Source organism: Castanea sativa, chromosome 1, assembly GCF_040712315.1.
Source record: "Castanea sativa cultivar Marrone di Chiusa Pesio chromosome 1, ASM4071231v1".
Lineage (NCBI taxonomy): Eukaryota > Viridiplantae > Streptophyta > Magnoliopsida > Fagales > Fagaceae > Castanea > Castanea sativa.
In genome coordinates this window covers 37,832,096-37,850,537 of record NC_134013.1, presented here as the reverse complement: position 1 = coordinate 37,850,537, position 18,442 = coordinate 37,832,096, and the positions used below count along the sequence as shown (strand labels likewise).

Sequence of the window (18,442 nt, the reverse complement as noted above, 5' to 3'; positions counted from 1 at the left end):
AACCACCGTGGTCAATGCTATACAAAAAATGTGTTAGTCAGAGATTCATTGTAGATGGCACAAGTTAAGAGTTCCAAAGGCACATTTAGCCGAGTTCCATAAATTTATTTCCTTGTATTATTGTATGATTTATTGTAATGAGGTTTGTCTTAAGACAGTTGAAGTTTTGCTCAATACAGTGCCTCTAGCGACTGTATGACGATTGAATCAAGCCGCCAAACTACATGTGAGGAGCACTTTTATTCTAGAGGGACTGGCCTTTGGCTCACGGGTAAGGCCAACCCACCGATGAGTCGCCAAGAACTATATACAGAACTCACTTTTACGAAAATCGAGTTCTACTCCTTTTTTTTTTTTTCCAAAGAACTCAATACTATAAAAATCAAGTTCCATTTAAAAAAAAAATGTACAAAACTCAATTTTACTAAAATCAAGTTCTACATGGACTTATTTAATCGAAATGTCAGGTCAACGACCTCCACTATGGTATAAAACACATGGAACTCGAGTATAAGAAAATTTAGTTCCATGTAGAACTCAATTTCCCTAAAAATTGAGTTTTAAAAGAGGGGCATTTTGCTACATAGTTTCAAAAGAATGACATTTTGCTACATAGTTTTAAAATTAAGGGTATATACCCATTTTTCCCCCTAGATTGGCAATCTGTACTAGAGTTCCGATCATTTTGTTTGAACTTGGACGCTGCTTGGGTCATGCTTCTCCCTCTAAACTTAGTCCTCGCGTGGAAAATCACACACAGAATAATATACGATTTTGGCTAATTTTAAGCCTACATCTATGGTACTGTCAACCAAAATTTACAATCAATATTCTATGTATTAGATTATAACGACATGCAATCAAGTCTCACAAATCAAATTCATAAACTCACTTGTTTACACAAACAACTCATAAACCTCACAAACATAATTTAAACCTCTCAATGCAAACTAACATATAAACCTCACACTCACAATTTCACAATCCCAAAGCCGCAGTTGGGCCAATTCACCCAATAATTCTCACATAGAAATAGACAAACACTCAAATGCTCAAACTAATTTTTTTTAAAAGACCCACTCCATGTTCTTGTAAGAGTCTTTCTTCTTTCTCCATGTAGGAGGATCTATGGTCAAAAGCCAACATTGCAACAATGTCTATTTATAAGCTTTCAATTCATTAATGGACAAGTCTTTTTATACCCAATTAATTCTTCAATAAGAAACCTTCCTTTCATACCAAGAAAAGTTCATTTTCTTCCAAGCTAAGGAAAAACATTTTCTTACACCCCAAGAAAACCCAATAATGAACACAAATCTAAATAGGAATTTGAGACAATTTCTAATAAGAACAAATGACAACAGTTCATTGCCCTCTTCCCCATAGGAGCCCAACTAGCAAGGACAAAACCAAAAATTTTAGTATTAGGGGTGCAAAAGTATAAATTAAAAATTTTTGAAATTCAAGAATAAAAGAAGGCTAGAGTACACTTTGATCCATAAAATTTGGGGTTATTTTCATTTTAGTCCTTTACACTTCAAAATTTTCATTTTAGCTATTCATGTTTTATTCCAATTTTTGTAATGGCCCTACAATTCATTTCCAGTGGTAATTTGACTACTCAAAATATGTTTTTCTGCCTACAACAATAAAATTTCTAAATTTCAGAACATTTTTAATCTAGTATTTTATGAAGTAGTTAAATATGAAGATCATTTAGCAGTCACATAACAAAGAGAAATCTATAATAGAGCCAATTGAAAACGAAATCAAACATGTATTGTTAGGGCAAAGATGTAGTTTAGTCATAAGAGGAATACTAAGATTTAAGACCAAATTAATATTGGATTATAATGACATCATCAGATATTCTAGGACTAGACCTTGTCAAGGATCACACTCACTAATTTAGCACTAACAGAGTTGGCAACATGATAGAGCACATGATGTCAAATTTTTTAGTAATAGGAACCATTTGGATGCCAATGGTCGTGCCCAAAAGAAGATATTCGAACAATCCCCAACCTGTAATTTAAACCCCGGCAACCCAAAGAGACCCAGCTTAGGTAAAGAGAATTCAAATAAACTTCATGATATTATTACTCTCTCTACACAATTTCACCTTCTTCAAAGCCCAAACCCGTTTATTTTTTTGGCAACAAACAACCTTCCAAGTTGCCTTATTAGCTCTAGAAGACACGACCACATGAAGCTATTTTATTTCTAATATACAGCTTTCATTACCTTCTTAGGGAGAATCAAGACATCAGACAAAAACATTTGGATGCTAAATAAAACAAACTGGATATTCTTACAAAGGACATCTTAGAAGTTCAAGAACAGATTATGTTCGTGATCTCCCACAAGGGCATGCAGTCCTGAAATTTTAACTTGACAAGAATAGGGGAAGCACCAAATATACCACTCCAACCTCCAGGCATATGACCTTTAAAATTTCGAAAAGATGTAGAATTTGGTACTTCAAATCATTCTAAACTCCGATGAAGAATCCTTCACTTTAATGAGATAGCTAGCACATAAACTCATTAAGATAATAGTGATGACTAGATGGGTACAGGTACGACTTGGCAATACATTGTAATTGACACATTTATGCTTTACAAATGACAAGAATAACAGACAAGCATGGATACAAGTACAACATGGCAATACATGCAATTTCTAAAAAATTATAACATTATACAGAGTACAACATGAGTAAAACACCCTAAATAAAGCGTCTATGCTTTCTAGTATAGAGCTCTTCAGTTTCTTAAACTAGGTGTTGTAAAATTCTTGAGAATACTTCTATGCCTAATTCATAAAAAAGGAATACCAGACCCTCAACGTACGTTAAATCAATTTTACAGCCTTAGAGCTTGAAATTGGCATGCACAAGCCCAAACTTTAAAAGTTTGAGCTCACCCCTGCAGAAAATTGTTTTGTTCCTAACCAAAGCTACCACTCTTCTTTTATTAACCAGGACCAGACACCATGCCCCCTTCTAAATGCATAATATTAATATGCCCATAATAGCGTTTAGGAGTTCTATCTACCCAATGGTAAACCTCATTAAAATGGTACTAGTTTGAAGAACCATTTATTAAAATGTAGTGATATTTCCAACGCTGAGTCGCTGATTGCAACAGGACAGTACTTGCTTCATTTCATGGTATATAGCTCCACGATGATTTAAGATTAACTAGGATATACTACATGAGAGAATCATTAAGTTATCCAATATCACCCGAACATTTAATAAATAAATTAAATGTGACAACTTGAAAAAGACAGACTCGTTTTGGAGCATCAAAGAGCAGATTACAAGTTTGAGTGGTGAATTCGTCTAATTTTGACGCCACCTTTATGTACATTGTCTGTTTACCAATCATCCGACACAGAAATCAGAATGCATGAACGGGCAGAAATCTCCATAAGCAATCAGGCCAATTCTTTACATAGCCTCCCATCATTACACCCAAACAATATCTGCAAAATTCTGACAAAACAAAATTATAATTAGATGCCAATAGAGTATAATGACTGAACTGCACAGTGTAGACTTTGTTTAAATTGTTTTTAAAAATGGCCCTAAATTATTATACTTAAGGACAAAAAAATTGACCCTCGCCTTATAATTTCAGAGTAGATTATACAAACCCAAACATCAATCAACTGCAATATTACATGCACTATGGAACTACTTATACTGCTTTAAAAGCATAGTTGAAACAGATAGATAACTATATAGTAATACAAGAAAATTCGTAAGGTGCACTGGTCTAATGGATAGATCACATCATAAGATTCATTAGAGAGTAAAAAGGACCTGCTTATAGTGCCATCTCAGCCTGTAGTGCAGCCAGTTCATCATCCTCAGCTGTAGGCTTTGGAGTAGGACGGTTTCGTTGAGGGCCTGCTGGGACCTGCACTGGAGCTGCAGGAGCAGTAGTTGCGGGCTTAAGAAGTTCTTCTTCCAGCTCAGCACCTTCCAGTTCTTCAAGTTCAGCTTCCAACTCATCCTGCAATGACAACTTTTAAACTTTCCAGCATAGAATAATAAGGCTCAAATAATAGTAATGTATAGACAGAAGAACATGACTTCTTCTTTTCTTTTTTTTGTGGGGGGTGGGGACCAATTAGGACCAAGAGAAATTGAGAAAGCATCAAGAGAGCAACAACCTCATCAAAATCGGCTGTTGCACCAATCGGAGTTGACAATGCTTCCTGAATCTGTTTCATGTTCTCAGTCTGCTCATTGATCTCATCCATGGTCTTGTCCACATCATCAATATTCCTGTTACATAAGAAGGTGATTGCAAGTATGTCAAACAAAGCACTAATTCTATTACCACAACAAATATTTGTAAGCAGTACATATAAGTATTAAAGTAGATAAATGAATTCAAAGATTGTAGTCTTAAAATATATTAATAAGATTTATGATTCTTCTTAGGGGTTGCGTCTCCCAATCAAGTGACCATTGGAATAGCTCAACTAACACCTTTTAGTGTTTCCAACAAAAACATCCAAGGTTCAATCCTTAATAAGAGATTATTCGTGCAAAATTGCATTATGTTTGGTGGTGATTCCAAACAACATTAGGTGGTGAAGCATAAGGTTTAGATGAGATTAATCTAGGTGGGAAGCCTAGGTTGTCCTGCGTCACTCCTCTTCCCCCACCCCCCCCCCCCCCAAAAAAAAACCCAAAAAAGTATTGCATTATCAAAGAGTGAATTCTATTGGATTAACTAGAAACAGTGCTCCCAATACACTCATTTAAGAATGATTAGTTTAAGTATTTTAAGGGAAAACAGTCTTCCATTGAGGTATAGGAAAAAATTTATGAAGTTAGCTTCTAAGCTAAAATCCAAATTGCATATCAGACCATGAATTCCAAAGCGTTGCCAGGGTTAAGGAAGCTGTCTAAAAATGTAAAAACAAATTTTCAGAAACATGCCAGTTTATACTTGTATTCAGGAAAATATAAAATTACAAAAGAATTCAATAGACCAATGTAAGATAGACCCAAAAGAACTACATACGTTGCTTTCTGCATTGCCTTCATCGCAGAAGCTCCAGTTCTCAATGCATCTACAGTTTCAGTAGTTGCTTTTGCACCTTCTAACAATATCATCTGCAACATTGATATAGAAGAAACTTTAGATATTAAAATCATTCCATGCAGCAACAAAACAGAAAACACACACCTCTTTTTCATAAAAAGTATAAAACACTAGTAGATAAAAAATAAACAGGCATACCTGATCATGGATTCGCAATTGGAAATTCCCAAGCTGCTCTATTTGCTGTTCATATAGCCTCTTCCTCTTCAAACATTGTATAGCCGCTGCAGCACAAGTTAGCATTCAACCAATTACTATTATTATTATTATTATTATTATTATTATTTTGAGAATAATGCTAGGAAACTTATTGTGGTTCAAAGTACAAAACAATAAAGTCCAACCATATCCCTTGTTAGCAGTAATCTAACTTGGAAAATATCAAGAGGCTTTTGGTATCAAGATTCTGAAATTAAACAAACTACAATAATTGTAAAACTTACATAAGAGATAGAATGACCATGTTACATTTACAAATTCATATAGCAAAAAAGTGATTGTAAACTGTAATACTGACCCAATGTAAAGTTCCACAAAAATTGGATGTGACAGAAACTTGATCTTTATACAGCTAATATTCTCAACTAAATTCCCCTATACTACAGAACTGCATAGTCTTATATGGCAAGGTAGTAATGCAACAGCGATTCTTTTAAACCATCAAGCAAGTTGATTATTAGCTAATTATACTTTGAAAATTAAAAATAATAATAATAATAAATAAATAAATAAAAAACATACATACATATGCAACTTCTTAAACTTTTATTGGAACACTATCAGTCCATCTACCATACCCCTTTTGTTCTTAGCTCTGGTGAATTCCTTTGCCTTTTCAACCTCTGCAGCTGCCTTTTTTAAAAGTACTTTCTCCTTTTTCTCTAGCATTTCAAGTGTCTATACAATTCAGGGAGTAAAAAGTTGAAGAAAATTAACAATCAATGTTATTAAAAATAAATGAGTAAACAAATAAATAGTAAAAACAAAACAAAAAAAGTGTCAATTAGCAAAATGATCTAGAGGATTAAAGGAATAATGCACCACCTAGAAGGTATCCGCACTATCTATAAAACAGAATATTTCAAAAACTTCAATTTGACAGCCTAGGAGTAAGAGTAGAAGGGTTTAGCAGAATTCAGCAGGAGTGGATGAAGACTAACAAATTTTTTTTTTTTTAATCCTTTTATTTCCTCCCCACAACAGTAACAATTAGCTACTTGAGCACTGTAGATTGTAAATTCTTGGGGTAGGTAAAATTATCTTAAAACGAGAGAAAACCAAGTACAACAGTATAGGACTTAAAATTAAAACCAGAATCCACTCCCAAAAAAACCTAAGTTGAAATGTGATTTGTTTTTTGCTAGGCTTTTGTCCCCGTGACCGTATCTAGCCTCTGAGTCACTTTTCCTATAATAAACAGCAATTACAAGTTCACTGACCTAATAGCCGCTAGGGTCTCTCTCTCTCTCTCTCTCTCTCTCTCGCTAATTGCAACAATCAGAAGTTCAGGGGCCAATTAGACCCCACCAAAAACAAAGATGCAAACATTTTGTAATTTAGTTTTTGCTTATACAGGTAATTGAGCTTAGGATTTTGAGCATAGATAATAGCATATTGTCAATGTAAACACAGCTTTGCTTTGAGAATAGATTACAAAACATTTTTCCAGAGTTCCCAATAAAATCACAAAGGGAACAATCCTTATAACTGTTGCTATGTTTATCTTCTTGCAAAAAAAATGAATAATCAACTTCAACTTTATCATCTTTGCTCTTTAAAATTCATATACTTAACACATTTTCATCAAAACAAAGAAATTCGATATCTCCAATTAAAGCATAACAAAACTGTAATTAAACTAAACAAGATCGTGGTTCTCTATATCCCAATCCCTAGACTATTCTCAAAAATTGATAAAAACCTACCTTTACGACAACAAACTATAATCCAAATTCCAAAATAGAAATCGCATAGATCAAAATTACCAAATTAACAAAATACATATAAATCATTAAACAATAAAATTTTAAAAAAAAAAAGTTGATAATCATACCTCGTTTAATTTATCTAACGTGGAGAGAGCATTGGTTTCCTGTTTAGGTTTTCCAAAAAGCCGGTTAAACATGGTTGATTCTCAACGATTAAACCTTCCTCGATCTTCTGCAAGATTCAAATAAATACGATCCAAGTGATTAACTCATTAACCGATCTTGCAAAAGACAAAGCCTAAGTCCCATACTGGTATAATTGGAACTATCGTTGAAAATAATAATAATATTGAGTTTTTTTTTTTTTTTTTTTTTTAAAGAGGATATGAATTATTAAGATGTACGGACCTGTGAATTGGAGGTTGGAAATTGAAGAGAGAGCGATCCAATTGATCGATTAGGGTTTGGAACTGTAAATTGTATGTGAGAGAGATAAGAGAGAATGAGATTGGTTTTCTTAGGCGTGTTGTGTTAGTGTTGGAGTCTGATGGGGAGAACGAAGGAAGGTGCATTGCCTTTCCTTTTACGTCGTCATCGGCTTTCCACGTGGCGTCCGATGGATCGGTTTTTGGTTAGTAGGTCCCGCATGCCGACTTAGAGTAGACGGTATTGGCTGAGTTTTTTTTAATAATAAACCTATCGGATTTGTGTCCAAATCACGAAACCTGTTGATGCATTTGACTCATCTAATCGTTTTATCAATGTACTCTTTAAATGTATAAACTTATTTTCTTTCCTACTCTCAAACCTCAACCTTATAATTTTTTTTTTCTTAGCCATCATCACTTCACTACGGTAAAAAGTTATCATTGCCCTAATCCTTCACTTATCTCTTTCACTTGAGACTCTAGTCAACCTTGTCTTTTACTATTATCTTTAAACTCTTTGCAAGTATTGCATCATCGTTATGGTGTTTTACTTTTACCTTTATTTACGTATATTTTTCTTAAATCTATTGTTGTGATCTAACATTAGCTATTGTAATTTATTTTGTTTAAAATTTTGTGATTTTATTATTTGTGATATTAAAATATGCATTCGTTTTAAATGTTTATTTGTGAGGTAGTTGCTCCATTAGTTTCGAATTTTATATTAAAAAGTTTTTGACTTTTTTATTATAAATTAGATCGATGGAAATAATAATATTTTTTCGCTTTGATAAAATTTAATAAACAAGTCAATACACTGACCCATTTAATAAACATGGCATGTTAGGATTAAAAAATCTTAACCAATTTAATAAATATATCCGGTTAGTGTCGACCCATATAGTCAAAAATATATATAAGTTGACAAGATACAAACTTGACACACGAATACAAATTTTCACCCCTAGTAACAGGCAACAAGTTGTTAATGACTAGTACTAGTAAGCAAAAAATAATAATTTCAGTGATAAATTCCACTAATAACCATTAAAAACTTACCACCCAAATCTTGTTGTGACAATATAATGAAAATGTTATGAAAATAATACTTATCTTTTTTAAAAGGCACAAAAAATGTACCCGTGATGTTTGGATTTTTGTTTTTTATTTTTCAATCATGGCCCTAGATAATTTGCATCAGTTTTTGTTGGTGTTTTAGTCAAATTTAGTCCATAAAGTTATTTTAACTTACTTATTTGTAGATACCCTTGGATCATACTCAATATTTATTTTTTTATTCTACTTAAATTTTTTTCCCTGTCCCATCCATTTTCACCTTTACCTATTTTTTACCAATTTTTTTTTGGCACCACCACCTGTAACACATCCTGTTTAGTTCAGAATGCATACCTTTTACTTATAGAACCTCATCGATCTATGTATGCATTATGCTAAGTTTGGATGGAGAATTTAAGGTAGAAGTTTACTCAAAGTTTTATTTTGAAACCTCCTAATGTCGATTTTCCTTGTTTAGGAAAACCAGAAAGTTGATTAAACCAGAAAGTCGATTTTCCAAGTTCAAATTCTAGCCATGTTAATTTTTATTACCACTCATCTTTACTACTAGTATCAATATCAATATTACTTCATTTTTAAAAGTTAATTGTTTACTAGTGCTTATGTTGTATGATAAGTAGTTCCTTTTTCTTGTAACAAAAAGTTAGTTACTTGATAAGATTGTTAGTGATAAGTGCAATAGTCTATCAGTTAGTTAGAGAAGTTTGTTAAACTTCGGCCAATCACATAATACCAAATGGTAGATTCTCCTAACTAACTCAACGGCTTGTTTATGTAACTATAAATGAGCAAGGCTCCCCTCATCGTAAATGGTTGAATTTGAATCCAAGAAATTTCTACTTGTGAGGTAAATATTCCAAGAGTGTATCTCTTAAAGAGCTAGTTCATTCTTCCTTTTCACTAAGTAACTTAGCTTTCTAAAACAATCTTCCCCACCAATTTCCTCCATCATAATTTACTTCACTACTTCTAAAACCATCAATTATTAGCATTGATCAATATTCTTGTAGCTTAATGGTAGTATATTGCTTAATTCTTTCATGGAAGAGAATATGTGTTCAAATCTCCCCCCCCCCCCCCCCCCCATTCACTAGTTGTAAGCGGAGGAAAAGAAAATCGCCAGCTATGGTTGTCAAAATCTTGATCTAGATATTACAATTTTACGATCCCACCTGCTCAAAACGATCCGGATCTTTCAAGAATCTTTTTGATTGCTCAAGATTAGTAGGATCATACGATTCTAACAATCCTGGTTTCTTGTAATCTTCTTTAAATTAACAAAAGGCTTAATTGAACCCAAATGAAAAATAACATCTTAATAAAACAAGTTTTACTATTCTAATTTAGATAAATAGAGTGTCAGTTAGACCCAAATAAAAAATAATATCCCAATAAGCAGTCACGTTTTGAGTTTTTTTTTTTTTTTGTCTCTTTAAATGATGCTTACAAATTGATGTAATGATATATTGTAATTACATCAAATGGATGCAAATTTTTTAGTTTTTTATGAATGAATATATAATTTATATGATTATTTAACATACCAATGTGTATTTTTTGTTTTTCTCTCAAATCATGTAAGCTCTTACAATTTACAATCTGATCCTACAATCCACGATTCTACCTACTTACCTCCCACGATCCTATGTAGAATCCCAATTTTGACAGTCTCACCGCCAGCATTACCCCTACTGTTACTGTCATCACAATCACCCATTGCTGCCAAATAACCGTACCACCACTAGCACCAATACCATTATATCACATCACCATCATCACTAAATCATGATTATCAATATGGAACTTTAGTTTTTAGATGCACTCATCCAAATAAATTATTTCTAAAATTTTGAGATTTTTTCATTCTTGGTCCTAACACAACATTATAATATCATTAGGTGAAACCTTCTGATCGTTTAATAAAGTTTGCTCCCAGAGGGCAACTTAGCTGAGCCCCTCCTGGTCCAACTTTGCTCAATCAGCAACCAAAAAAATGATCCATTACATAGTCTACTTGGCGCCAATGCTAATAAAATCTTGATGCTCCTTACTTGATTTGCAAAATAAATAAATGCCATAAAAACAGGTTGCCGCTCCCAGTGCTTCTATTACTCATCTGAGACTGAGATTAAGTGCTTAAAAACTTAATCTCTCCTGTGAGGTTAATAAATAGTAAATAATTATGGCAAGATTTTCTCCATCCAGCATGGTTGGCACCAACGGAAAAGAATCAAGATCTACGAAGGAATGAAGATATAGGCCATGACAAGTCAACAATGTAATCATGCAGCTTGAGGTTTGACACTTAGAGACCAACTGTTATTATTAATTTATAATTCAATTGTTACAACAGGTAGGGGAGAGGAAATTCAAACCCTAACCTTAAAAAAATTAATATTAATAAAAATATAAAAATAAAAAGCGCTGGCCTCCATGGTGTATGTGATAGTTAAAGCTACTAACTTAAGGTACAGAGACTATATAAATGAACTATGACCTCCCCCAAGTGGTACTCTTGGCTTGAATTCTGCAGATACAACCAAGCAAGGGCAATGCTTGAAACCAATGCTCTGAAAGGGGAAAAAAATTTAATAATAATAATATAGGGTTGTCAGGTCTCAAAGGATAAACCATAAACTGCTGACTGAAAGCAAAATTTTAATGAATTAAAATAAAGTTAGAAGCAGTCTTTTTAGGATTTGAATATACGTTTAAGATATGGAGAAGGCTCTCAACACAAAGAGTTTCACCAAGATTTTCAAACCATCCATGCGTTTTTGTGTTGTGGTGTGCTCAGTTGAGCATTATCTCAAATGTTATGTAAGTAAGATGTGAAAAAGTTGGTGCTTTTTTGGTCTAGGAAGATCATAAGGAACTTAACTAGATTTGTCTTTTAAAAATTGAAAAGGATTGACTTACTGGGATGCTTATTAATAGTCCTTTATGATTGACTAGGACAGGTATGCCTCCTCTTGCAGCAGCAGGGATAGATTTTAATGACAGAAGAGCACTTTGTGCTGATAACCTTGCATAATCTAAGCATCGATTTATCTTCTCTGGTATTTGATCTGCTCTATAATCTAAGAGATCTCTTTGCTGTTGAAATTTACCTGAATTGCTCAGGCATTTTGAAAACTTCGCAAGATACAGCCAGTCAGATTCAATCATGTGTCGAACCTCAGCTACCATGTCATGACCAACAACACAAGATCTGCAATGACACTGCCAATTTTCCAGTCCCAAATTCAAGTCACAATTGGCTTCCTCTGAAAATGCACTGCTACTAATTTCCTCATTCAATTTCCATGTGATGAAGAATCTGCTCATGAAGTAACATGCATGCCCAGGTTGAAGTGGTTCACTCCGCAACATATTGACAGATTGAAAGCCATGCTTTGACTCTAAATCAGATGAGAGTTCTGTCTCAGTCTTAGACTTAAAGCGTTTGGTTTCTTCCCTCTGCAATAAGAGAATACTCCTATATGTTGACTCACTGAGTATACCAAGTCTTTTGGCTTCAGTTAGAACTAATTCTGATGTAACATTCAGAAAATGCACATCTGATTCATCTAGAACCAGGTGATCTGAATATGACTTTGCATCTGCTATAATTTGCTCTAACTCACTTCGAATATCGTGTTCCTGTTCTCCAAAAGTGCATGCATGGAATGGTTCCATTTTTGAAGGCAGAGGACAATCAACGGAACAGCAAACCAAGGTTTTGGTGCCTTTAGAACCCGGAGCTGGACAAAGGTAACAACCAGCTGCTGTAAGGGAGTTCTGCAAGAGAGGTAAAACAGATTTACGAGTCAAAAAAGATTGAAAAATGATTTTGGATACAGGTCATTGGCTTATACAAAAGCTGAATTGCCAGTCTACAACTTCACAGTCATGGAAAGCATAGACCCCAGCGGCGGGGAGGAAAGGGTGCACCGGGGGGGGGGACATAAGAAAACAATTCAGTGTATTTGTATGACAACCCTTTTATGAAAGCACCAAAAATCAAACTCTCTATCAGAAGAATCAAAAAGGAAATGAATGAGGAAAAGAAGAGTAGAATTACTAGACAAAGATGCGGCAATGTCCAATGGCAAATATAGAAGTTTCAGTATAGACCCAGTTTTGTTTATTTAAGTCAAAAAATCAATAGCCTTATTCCTTCTACAACGTGGAAATTGAGCTGCTATACCAGTACTGCTATACAGTACTGGTATGAGCCAACTAATCCACTCACAACTGACTAACAAAATCAGCCCAAAAACATATGCACAAGGCAGATTAAAAAAACTGCCCAAAGCAAACAATTGACCAACCCGCCCACAAATCCACGCTACCAGTACAAACTCACCAAATACATATGCACAAATCAACCCAAAACCCAACACCATGTAGCCAATAAAAACCCCACCAACAAAGATCTCGAATGGCCATCAATTTTCTTGGCCACTGAATTGCTCACAAAATCGTTACCCCACGAAGCTACACAACATTGGGTTTTCTTTGCCGGCTGTGATTTGGCTCTTTGGGATGGGCTTTCTTTGCCATCAATAAATAATGTTTAAATGAAATAGAGAAAGAAAAAATAGACTGATGCAAATGTATGTGAATAGTGTGTTAATTAATGGAAGAAGTAGGGATTTTAGGTGAAGTTTAATTGAGCTGGAAATGAATGCTCTATCAAGTAACAACAGTAATTAAAGAAAGCAGTTTTGCTTCTTGATCACCCTGGTGCTAAGGTTTATAAATGAGTCTCCTAGTTTATTGAAAGCATTAAGGCAAACACCAAGAATAAATCCATCAAAGGTGCTACACGAAAAGAAAGGCCAAAGGTCTTGTTGGTTTTTCTATACTTTTTATATACTTAGATACAAAGATAGATCAATGAAATCTTATTTTTCGTTTATAGGTGTCATTGGTGATGAAATCTTAATGTAATAATGTTTCCTCATCAACTTTTTCATTACAAATCTACAATTTGAAATGATCAGCTCAATGAAAACAAAAACCTTCCCAAATGAGGGCTAAAAAACAAAACAAAAATAGAAGGTGCTGGTTTTCACTTTCAGTAAAATGTTCAACTGGATATGTGGAAAATTAGAGATATTTGTTAATGTCCAGAAAATGATTTAGAGTTATACTAAGTGTAATATCATGAGAGAGAAAGAGAGAAACCGACCATGTTGAAATTTCAATGCAATGTATATACAAGTAAGCCTGAGAAGGTTATCAATCATACTGCCTAGCACTTTTTTTCTTTGCATGCTGATGAAGTCATGAAACTTTCTATGGTTTGGGGCACAGACCAGTGGCTAATTTCATAGAGAAAAAGGAACCACACATGAGAAAGTAGATGTACCTTGCAGGGAAAAGTACGAATATAGTCCAACAGCAATTTTGAAGTACTACCTCTAACTGGCCTATACCTTTGTGAGATGAACTGAAAGATTCAAATCAACACAGTATTAACATGAGCGTCAACCTATGTAACTCAAATCAGAAGAGCTCTCAGAGAGAGAGAGAAAGGATGTCAGACAATCTAGATGCTAAAAATTAAAATACCTGCAAAACCAAGGAAAGAAACTTTGACAGGCATATGTCCTCAACTTTTGATGGACTAAGAATCTCCAAATCAATAATAGCATACCCCTGCTGCAGGAAGAAATACCACCACCACCGCCACCCCCCCAAACAAAACAAAAACAAAAGATAAAATGGTCAAGACAGGGAGTTATCTAATGACTAGGATTAAAGTTTTTTTTTTTTTTTTTTGATAGGTAATAACAAACATTATCGATAACAAAAGTACAGTGAATTTACAATAATAAACTCACTGCACTGAAAAGAATGACTAGGATTAAAGATATAAAATAATTTTTTACTGATCTACTAAAGTCAAATGTATAAGAAAAATTCTGATATCTAAAAGTGAAGACAGTCAAAAAACTGCTTACATCTTTAACAACCATTGCCTGGTTTATCAATTTACAACAAACTTGATTAATAAATGAGCGTGTTCTTCGACAGGCCAAGATAACTGCTTGTAGCTCAGACTTGAAGATACCTGAAAAGCAAGGGACAAGTAATTTGAACATGTCAAGCTTGTGTGCAACTAAGAAAACTCATGCTAGCACCCCCTGACTAGGGATATATTACATATGGCACTATAATGGATTGAGCTAATAATCCAAAGCACATATACTGGTTTTTAAGTTTTGCTAGCTAGAAGTTAAAAGAAAAATAGCAAACAAACTTTCCACCATATCATAGCAGACAATTTAATGATTTAAACTGCACCATAAAAGCTATAATTTTGGTCAACTCACTTGATGAGACATCCCTTAATGACATTCGAATCCTATTACGGGCAAATAGAAGACTTCTATTTGTTGGGTCTTCCACCCAATCCTGATTACCCCCAAGACATATCTGCAAAAGTTAAATTAATGACAATTCAACAAAATTTATGTGCTGAACTCAAGAAAAATGCAGATTAACTGATAATGTATGTCGTGTACAGTACTAACCTTATACATGTCTTCTTTAGAAAAATTCATGAGTGGTCGCACAAGAAATAGACCATGATTATTTGAGACTCCCCCCAAAGAATATGTATGTGTAGAGAAAACTTGAGAAATGAAAGGCATGCCAGCAAGTCCAATCACACCACTATTGCGAGATAGTCTAAGAATGAATAACTCAGCCTGCATTGTGTCTCAGCAATCACTATATGTCTAGCATTTGTAACAAGACTTTGAAGTTGAAATCAACAAGCCTTCAATGTTCAGTATCACTTAGATGAGGACAGAGTACCATACACTAGAACGTTAAAAAAATCATTCCTTTCAATTTAGACTTTACAAATAAGGAACTTCTACATCCAAGATAACAAAACTGCCTATGCCTGCAAGTGGGTTGAGAGAACTTCTAAGAACCCACTAACTTGAACATGTAGACAGTCATGCACATGCCCATGCACATGTGTTCACATACAGAGACATGCATAAGCAGAAATGCAGACAGAGAACTAGATTTTTGTTGGTCAAACCTGGTCATCGGCATGATGCGCAATGAGCAAAACACCAATCTGATGTTGGGCACAAACTTTCTGAAAAGCCTGATACCTGAAATTCAGTCCAACATCAAAATTTGCAAATCAAGCAACTGCTCTTTATCAAATTAAACCATGATTTTGAACCCTTTTTAATTCAAATAAAATCCAGAGTTTACAATCCCAGAATTTTTTTTTTTTTTTTTTTAATCCCAGTTTTAGAATTTAGATGAATTCTGAAAACAGGAAAGCAAAAAGATAGATAAATAAATACCTCATTTCCCGAGCTGCTTCTTGCAAGTGACCTTGTTTCGGCCTACCATCTGGCCAATCACAATGGGCAACCTCACATCTGATTCCTACACAAAGTTCATATTAGCCACGATCCACCTCTAATCTCTATACACATCATCAAACCAAAAGAGGAGTAGAGAGAGAGAGAGAGCCAAAAGGATGTCAATGCAAAGTTGTATACCCATTTGGGAAACCCGATTACAAACAATGTTTGCTTCATCTTTGCTTTCAGAACGCAGCCCGTGATTGACAACTATTGCCAAAAGCCCATCAACGAAATCACCACTCTCTCCAGCACTAATGCCATTCGTTTTCCAACCAGCAGTTAAAACGCAGAGTGCTATACTATCAGGACCTCCAGAGACTCCCAAAGCTAATCACCAATCAAACAAACATCACTCATTCAAAATTTTCCTCAGTCAATTGGGATTTTTTATTTCTTTTTTGTTATTAATATAATAATACACCATATCAAGATTATAAATTTCATTTGTTTTCTTCTAATTCTCAAAAAGTTACTTCTTCAGCAACTTAATTGGTAAAAGAAACAAATCCCTTTTATCCTTTTGACATAACAACTCGATTTAGACAGCTACACAATCAAAACCCAGCTCATAGATTGAACAAAACAAAACCTTGATACATACACCACCAAGCCCAAAAGTTAAAAATAAGTGAGAAGAAATTAAACTATAAGTTAATAACAAACCAAAGCGACATAGTTGTATAAGGCACAATTCAGATAAGTGGGTTAGTTTGTTTTCTATCCTCCTAGTTAGTGAAAACTATATAAAATTTTCGACTTTTTGTTTCTCTCTCTATTCCTATATTTTTTTTCATAAACAGAACAGAAAAGAAAAGTGAAAGGAACAGACCGATTCGATGGTGGGGTTTAAGGCCAGCCATGGCCATTTGCATTGAGAAAGCTTCCTTGTACTTTGACATGTCGATAAGGTGTTGGTGATGGTGGTGGGCAAGAGAGCACTTGCAGATAAACTGAGTCCAAGGAACAGAGAGGGACACAGATGGGTTTTTCCATATTGGTGGTGTTATTTTGAGGAACGAAGTGGCTAAGAAGGTGGAGGTGGTGGCTCTGGTTATGCCTCGCGCCATTGCCTGTGTGCGCTCCGTGGCCGTGGTTGTACTGCTCAAGATGGAGTTGGTTCCTGTTCAAACGCCATCGTTTTACTCTTACCATCATTTCTTTATTTTCTTTTTTCAATTAAAATTGTCGTGTAAATGAAAAAAAAAAAAAAAAACCAATTTTATTGACTCCATGACTAGGTGTCCATTTGGAATTAGCTTAAGAAGTTAGTTCTTTTTACTATTTAATTTATTTTTGTTACTATTTATATATTTTATTGCACTTTTTGGTATTATTCATAGGTCTCATTATACTATTTCAACTACCTTTAAACTTTATCTACAATATTTTCAGCAAAAAAATTTCAATTTCAACTAAATAAGTTATTTCCAAACAAACACTAAGAGTGTCCACTGATCCAGAAGAGTCAACCTGCTCGACTCGCCTAACCCAAAGGCCTTTTGGCGACTCAGAGTGCAAGGAACTGCCAGTTAGATGTCTATACATATTAACTATGAAGCACCGGTGCATTTCTAGATTTAGGTACAGGTGCGAGTGTGGGACTCGACAATTTTTGAAAAAGTAGGGTACGGTGTGGCAATTAAAAAATTATTAAAAATATTTTTATTTATATTTTCTATAAATTGCTAAGCATACTTTTTCATATTATATAAATATATACCAAATTTGAGAGCTACAGTAGATAATAACTAAAAGTCTAAAACATGATGTTCATAAATTAAATGTGATACAGTGAGTGGAGACGGAGACTGTGAGATTGTGACCATGGGTTCTTAGGGAGTGAGACTGTAAGAGAGGGGAGACAGAGAGCAGAGATGCCCTCTGAATCGGCTTGATTCAAAGCCAATATTGGTCTAAATCGACCGGTATCAAACTAAATCGGCCGGTACAGCCTGAATCGGTTGGTTTCAGCTGGCTGATATGGTCCGATTCAACCTGATCGACGTGAATCGGCTCAAGTCAGCATTGAATCGGCATGAGTCAGCGTGAATCGAGAAATGAAAAAAAAAAAAAAAAATCTAACGCGACACCAACGCGTGTGCAATTGTGTCGCCCACCGCACCCCGTGTTTGCACCCCGCGTCAAACGCCGGTGCGGCACCCCTGTAGCCGCATCGGTGCTTTCCTGCATATTAAAGGCCAAAACTTAGGTTCTTTAACTATATTTTAGCCATGTGGCCAATTAACCATCGACAAACAATGTTAAATTGTGTCTAACCGAGAAAAACACAATTTAGTGTTTACACCCTCTAGTTTGGGCAAGAATACCGCCATTGTTCTTAGTACCTAAATTCTAGAGCTCGCTGAGAGGAAGCAATGAAAGGAAAAGTAAAACGAAAAGAGTTTCTATTTTGATTCAAAATTGAAAGAATCACACAATTCCACAAATTAGAAAGGTCCATTGAAATTTGCAGAGCAATGAAGAAGCAAGCCACA

The 18,442-nt window shown here is 34.6% G+C and overlaps 2 protein-coding genes across 4 annotated transcripts; both read right to left on the bottom strand.

The window, feature by feature from the left end:
• Nucleotides 1-3,228: 3,228 nt before the first annotated feature.
• LOC142621748 (vacuolar protein sorting-associated protein 32 homolog 1-like) lies at nucleotides 3,229-7,767 on the bottom strand. Of its 2 annotated transcripts, none has more exons than XM_075795101.1 (8): nucleotides 7,463-7,767; nucleotides 7,180-7,286; nucleotides 5,924-6,023; nucleotides 5,265-5,350; nucleotides 5,046-5,137; nucleotides 4,183-4,297; nucleotides 3,830-4,022; nucleotides 3,229-3,499 (listed from the first exon to the last, which is right to left on the bottom strand). In XM_075795101.1, exons 2-7 carry the CDS (start codon nucleotides 7,249-7,251, stop codon nucleotides 3,834-3,836), a joined length of 654 nt encoding a protein of 217 aa, XP_075651216.1. In that variant the 5' UTR covers nucleotides 7,252-7,286; nucleotides 7,463-7,767; the 3' UTR covers nucleotides 3,229-3,499; nucleotides 3,830-3,833. The 2 variants fall into 2 exon arrangements, with proteins under 2 accessions (XP_075651216.1, XP_075651217.1); XM_075795102.1 differs by having other exon boundaries at nucleotides 3,229-3,489.
• Nucleotides 7,768-10,856: 3,089 nt separating this feature from the next.
• On the bottom strand, nucleotides 10,857-17,082 carry LOC142639645 (uncharacterized). Of its 2 annotated transcripts, none has more exons than XM_075813797.1 (11): nucleotides 16,777-17,082; nucleotides 16,083-16,274; nucleotides 15,882-15,966; nucleotides 15,605-15,680; nucleotides 15,084-15,260; nucleotides 14,883-14,985; nucleotides 14,511-14,620; nucleotides 14,119-14,208; nucleotides 13,916-13,996; nucleotides 11,479-12,339; nucleotides 10,857-11,129 (listed from the first exon to the last, which is right to left on the bottom strand). In XM_075813797.1, exons 1-11 carry the CDS (start codon nucleotides 17,012-17,014, stop codon nucleotides 11,037-11,039), a joined length of 2,106 nt encoding a protein of 701 aa, XP_075669912.1. In that variant the 5' UTR covers nucleotides 17,015-17,082; the 3' UTR covers nucleotides 10,857-11,036. The 2 variants fall into 2 exon arrangements, with proteins under 2 accessions (XP_075669912.1, XP_075669918.1); XM_075813803.1 differs by having other exon boundaries at nucleotides 14,119-14,205.
• Between the last annotated feature and the right edge of the window lie 1,360 nt (nucleotides 17,083-18,442).

Bases quoted from the DNA above. Each gene is read 5' to 3' on its own strand.
- LOC142621748 (XM_075795101.1), bottom strand. From the start codon at position 7,251: ATGTTTAACCGGCTTTTTGGAAAACCTAAACAGGAAACCAATGCTCTC. The intron at 6,024-7,179 runs GTATGATTATCA...TGAATTGTATAG, and splicing joins CGTTAGATAAATTAAACGAG to ACACTTGAAATGCTAGAGAA. The intron at 4,298-5,045 runs GTATGTAGTTCT...CTTATGTAACAG, and splicing joins AAGGCAATGCAGAAAGCAAC to GAATATTGATGATGTGGACA.
- LOC142639645 (XM_075813797.1), bottom strand. From the start codon at position 17,014: ATGGCGCGAGGCATAACCAGAGCCACCACCTCCACCTTCTTAGCCACT. The intron at 14,986-15,083 runs GTTAGTACTGTA...TAACTTTTGCAG, and splicing joins CTAAAGAAGACATGTATAAG to ATATGTCTTGGGGGTAATCA. The intron at 14,209-14,510 runs GTAAGCAGTTTT...TTCTTCCTGCAG, and splicing joins AGGCAATGGTTGTTAAAGAT to CAGGGGTATGCTATTATTGA.